The sequence below is a fragment of the Coccinella septempunctata genome, chromosome 7, assembly GCF_907165205.1.
Source record: "Coccinella septempunctata chromosome 7, icCocSept1.1, whole genome shotgun sequence".
In the NCBI taxonomy this organism is placed as follows: domain Eukaryota; kingdom Metazoa; phylum Arthropoda; class Insecta; order Coleoptera; family Coccinellidae; genus Coccinella; species Coccinella septempunctata.
The window spans coordinates 22,620,761-22,625,549 of record NC_058195.1 but is presented as its reverse complement, the minus strand read 5'-3'; the positions used below and the strand labels follow the sequence as shown (position 1 = coordinate 22,625,549).

The 4,789-nt window shown below is 39.9% G+C and overlaps 1 protein-coding gene across 1 annotated transcript; it reads right to left on the bottom strand.

Moving 5' to 3' along the window:
• Positions 1 to 3,188: 3,188 nt before the first annotated feature.
• Positions 3,189 to 4,387, bottom strand: LOC123318066. Its single transcript, XM_044904757.1, has 2 exons — positions 4,040 to 4,387; positions 3,189 to 3,860 (listed from the first exon to the last, which is right to left on the bottom strand). The coding sequence occupies exons 1-2, from the start codon at positions 4,331 to 4,333 to the stop codon at positions 3,477 to 3,479; spliced, it is 678 nt and encodes a 225-aa protein (XP_044760692.1). The 5' UTR covers positions 4,334 to 4,387; the 3' UTR covers positions 3,189 to 3,476.
• Between the last annotated feature and the right edge of the window lie 402 nt (positions 4,388 to 4,789).

Sequence of the window (4,789 nt, the reverse complement as noted above, 5' to 3'; positions counted from 1 at the left end):
CTGAATTGACGGAGAGTGAGGATTTGAAAGGATTCATTTCCATATTGGAATCCCTTCTCGATTCATGACTTTCCCATTCTTTCTTGATTTTTAACATACTTCGTTTTCCGTATCAACAACGGACGTTACGCACTTTGAATACCGATTTTTTGCTAATCCTAAATAAGGAAAACATCGCAGTTCCGCACAAAAACTCAAATAGTGTTTAAGTTCGTTGATAGCTCCATGAGAGAACACATCGCTTGTTATGTAAAGACAATTGTTTTCGTTTGAGTTTGGAAGGTTTAAAGTCAGAGATTCAACGAAGACCAGGTGAGTACCTTTTCTGTTTGAATCTTCCTTCTTATAGTCGGCTGGGTAATTCCTCTCAAATCTCGGAAATTACGCGAATTTCATCTCTTTGTGTAGGGTAATCCACGAACTCGTGTGGCGGAGCAATCGAATTGCCAATAATTAAAGACGTAATACAGTCCACTATAAGAACTTTCAAATAGAATTGGATTGATCTGTGACATTATATATGTATATGGCTCACGCTAAAATACGTTTTATAAACCTACCACAAAAATACTATGATAAAGACGTAAAATACTTGTACTGTGATGAATCGAAATGAAAAATATAACATCAGGATGAATATTAGACGTATAGTAAACCAAGGTGTGTTTCCTGGGTATTCACAAGACTACGAGACCACTGCGAGACTCTTGTACGAGACTCACAAAGAGAATTATCTCGTCTTATCTCATCAACGATATATCAAGTCTCGCCTTGTCGACAAAATCTCAAGTCTCGTCTAGTGTCTTGTCCCGAAAACTAGACAGTATGAAACGAGTCTCTCGTGGGCATCACAAATATAAATTTTTCATTTGCAGAAATATTAAATGCATGAAGATATCATTCAGATAAATGTTTAAATTTCAGATCTTTCAAATTACGATGGACCGTACGGGAAGGAAAACTTATTCCATTGAATTTCGAACCAGCATCAAGGCCACGTCGTCAAGACTGGAATGGCGAATTGGTTGAAAATGGAATGTTCTATTTCTCTAAGAATTCTTTGATTCGTGATGGTACACTTCAGAATAATAAGTATGTACAACTACTTTCGTTTATTGCAATAGATTATAGTTTTCTTTCAATTTATATTGCGTTTGAATACAGTGGCGGCTTGTCCTATAAGGCAGGTGAAGCAGTGCATCACCAAATGAATTCTGAAAATTACACGTATTACCCAAATATTTTATTAATCCATTTCATCATCCCTCAGTCCAAATTTCCCATCATACTTATGGCACTGAGTCTCTGTTTTTCATAATATCTCAATCTCACGATTCTTCTATCTTCATCTCACGTCCCCTCTGAGAAATGAGAGGTTTGAGGCATGCCTACGCGCTTCCTTGTCTAGCGCTTGATCTATAATACATCGACGCGACAGGAATATATCCACAAGGCTTTGAAAGCGGCTTCTAATTCTACTTCTAATGATCATTTTGCGGCATGCCTCGGCTCTTGAACCGCGATCGTTTCGTTTCCTGGGCAAACTGCATTTATTCTGCATTGTTCGGGTTAATTCAGAAGCGAGAGATATATAAAAGCGCTTGGATCTACAACACAATACAATACAAATTTATTAATTCTTTTAGACATTACAGTGATGTATAGGTCATGTCAATAATATACAGAAAATGAATGAAATTACTGTCTATTTCAAAGGGCAGGATAGAAATTCACCAGTGCTACAAAAACATTTCTCAACAAACATACATTCTGGAAATTCAATCCGATCACGAGCACTTTATAAAGTTTATACTGGGTACGGTGAAAAATCAAAGGTTGTACAATGAAATGCGCCAACCAGAACTGACGAAATGGATACTAAGGATGACCTCGCGAAGTGAAATGACTTGCTATACGGTATCGGGATGTAATTAATTGTATTTCTCCATAAATGAAAGAAACACAACCAGGGCGGATCTACTCGAGACTTTTATTCGCTACACCAATGGCTACGCTCCATGACTGATAGCGGAGAAGAGGTCTATTTTGAGCGCAACTACGGGATTTCACTGACGACGAGCGGTATCTCTTATTCTCTACCACAAGGGCTTACGCACCATGACTGATAGAAAAGAAGAAATTTCTATTTCAACACTTATGACGCGGGAACGCGAACAGGGGGGTTGACGGGACTTCCTCTTCCCTACCACAAGGGCTTACGCACCATGACTGATAGCGAAGGAAAAAGTCAGACTCGCGAAACAGGGTGAAGTACGGCAAAAGATAACAGAAAGCGATCCAGTACAGCAGTGACAAAAAGTAACTGGTGTAGGTCTTATAAAGAAACTGAACGGTATAGACGGAGACCTACCTACTTTATTGCAAGGCACTCGCGGAAAACGAAAAATAAAAATTAATTTCCAAGAGCACTAATCCTCGCAACACAAAATTTACTCTAAATTCGTTGAACGGCTCGTCGTGAACACAATTAATGACGAATCGTAGAGAAAAGCTTTTATAGGCAAATCCCCTCAGACGTTAAAAATCTGAAAATTACAGAAAGCGAGTAAAAACGCCGTCAGCTCCGGTTTATCGCATATCAACATCAGAAAAACATCGAAATATTCAACGGCATGCAAAAAAAACAACGTTGAACACAGCCAAACGGTTTTCTACATTTACTCTGCTTATCGGAATGAATGCATTGAAGATTTGAGAATTGAATATATTTAAAGGCGGAAATGTGAAATGAAAGGAATACACTGAAATGAATTCCAATTTTCTCAGAAAATTCGGATTCATTAAACCCCTCTAACCTCGGAAGAAATCAACTTAAGATGAAATAGTGAGTTTAATTTAAAGATTCTATCTACCTCAAGAAATGATGACCTAACTTTCGCGCTGCCTATGTGCTGGGGATCGAATTCACAAGTGAAATAACCTCGTCGATGAAGTTTCTATTCCCCTCTATGGTTGGCAGTGGTAGTTCCGATTTGCACACAGAAACGTCAGCTGTCTCGGCGCAGGTGTCTCCGCCATTTCGTTCTGCGGTCTCGTGGATGGGTTCAAGGACGGTACGCTGGTACACGGTGTGTGTGTGTGTACACTTCTTTAGTTTAAGGGGTGTAGGGAAAATGATTGTATAAGATTTCCTCTCTTATTTCTTTCATCTTAAGTCAACGTTTCGACCCTGATTAGGGTCTTCTTCAGGACTCTAAAATAAATTCACATTAGAATAAGCACACGCGAAAACTCACATGATACATACCGAAATACAAAGAGCAACAATCATGAGCAATCTGAAAATGCGGCATGAGTGTGAACAGGCCACATGCAACAAGTAACAAACATAAAACAGTAAGAATTGGGTACAAGGCTGCTTTAAATTATAGTTTGTCTGGGTTGAAGCGGCAGCACACGCGGAAAATTCCAGAACACCAAAAAATTGGGAACTAGGTTAGGCCACAGAGAACGGTTCAAGTCACCGCGTCAGCACCAAGAAGCACAGAACTCATGGTTGGGGGGCGATGAGGTTCCTTCAAATTGATCAGGTACGAGTATATATTGCTTATACCCTCGATGTCCCTTCTATAGTTCATGGAGTTGTTGTGGCTTTTGATGTGGAACATTTCAAGAAAACATCTCTTTCTTGTGTTGTTCTCGAAATCTAATACTTCTACAGCGCCGTAGTCCATTCGGTGGTCCTTTCTTCGGACATGCTCCGCCAATGCACAGGTTTTGTCAGGGTTCTTGATGTCGCTTATGTGCTGGGTGATTCGTCTCTTTACAGTTTGCGACGTTTGGCCAATGTAGACCTCTTCGCAAGTTGAACAGGGCACACGGTATACCACTCCACTCATTTTGTTGACCTCGATTTTGTCCGTCTATCAATCTTGAAAATATTCTTTGATATTATCTTAACTGTATCGTGTTTCAATATTTTTATGAGGGGATTGGTTACGTCCCTGATTAGGGGAATCGTGGAGTATCTGGTTAAATTAACTTCTCCTCTATTGGTGGATGCGCCGTCTTCACCCAGTGGCTGTCCTGGGGGAGCGGAGTTATATAACAATCTTGTCAGTAGGCCCTTAGGGTAGCCGTTATTCAACATCGAATTGAAAAGTAATTTCAAATTCTTTTGATGGAATGTTTGGTGGGATATTCTTTGAATGCGGTTCTTTAGGCCCAAAATCATATTAATTTTTTGTCTGTGCGGGTGATTAGAATAGTAATGTAAGTACCTTCCTGAATGGGTTGGTTTCCTGTACCAGTCCAGCCGCAAGTCCCCATCAGTGTTCCTGATGACCCTCGTGTCCAAAAAGGGGACACCCATTTCGAACTCTTCCTCGAGTGTTAACTTGATGTGTTCGTGTTGTTGGTTAAATCTTTCCAAAATATAGGCAGTTTTATCCCTCGGTACTGAACAAAATAGATCATCCACGAATTTCTTAATGAAGGGTATTTTAAAGGGAATGCTAGGGAGGATGCAGTCCAAGAGATAATCCATCACCAATTCTGCGATGGGTGAGCTGGCATTTGAGCCCATAGGAGAGCCTAGGATTTGACTGAAAAATTTCCCTTCAAAGATAAAATAGTTTGTTTTAAATAAGAAGCTGACGATGGAAAGAAAATCATCTTTTGGGATTGACGTGTGTTCACCTATGGAGTGCCATCTGTGTTCAATAGCTGTTAATGCCAGCTCTACAGGAATGTTGCTGAAGAGGGACACTACGTCAAGACTAATAAGGACATATTCATCGGGCAGATGGATTCGACTTATAAATTCTGC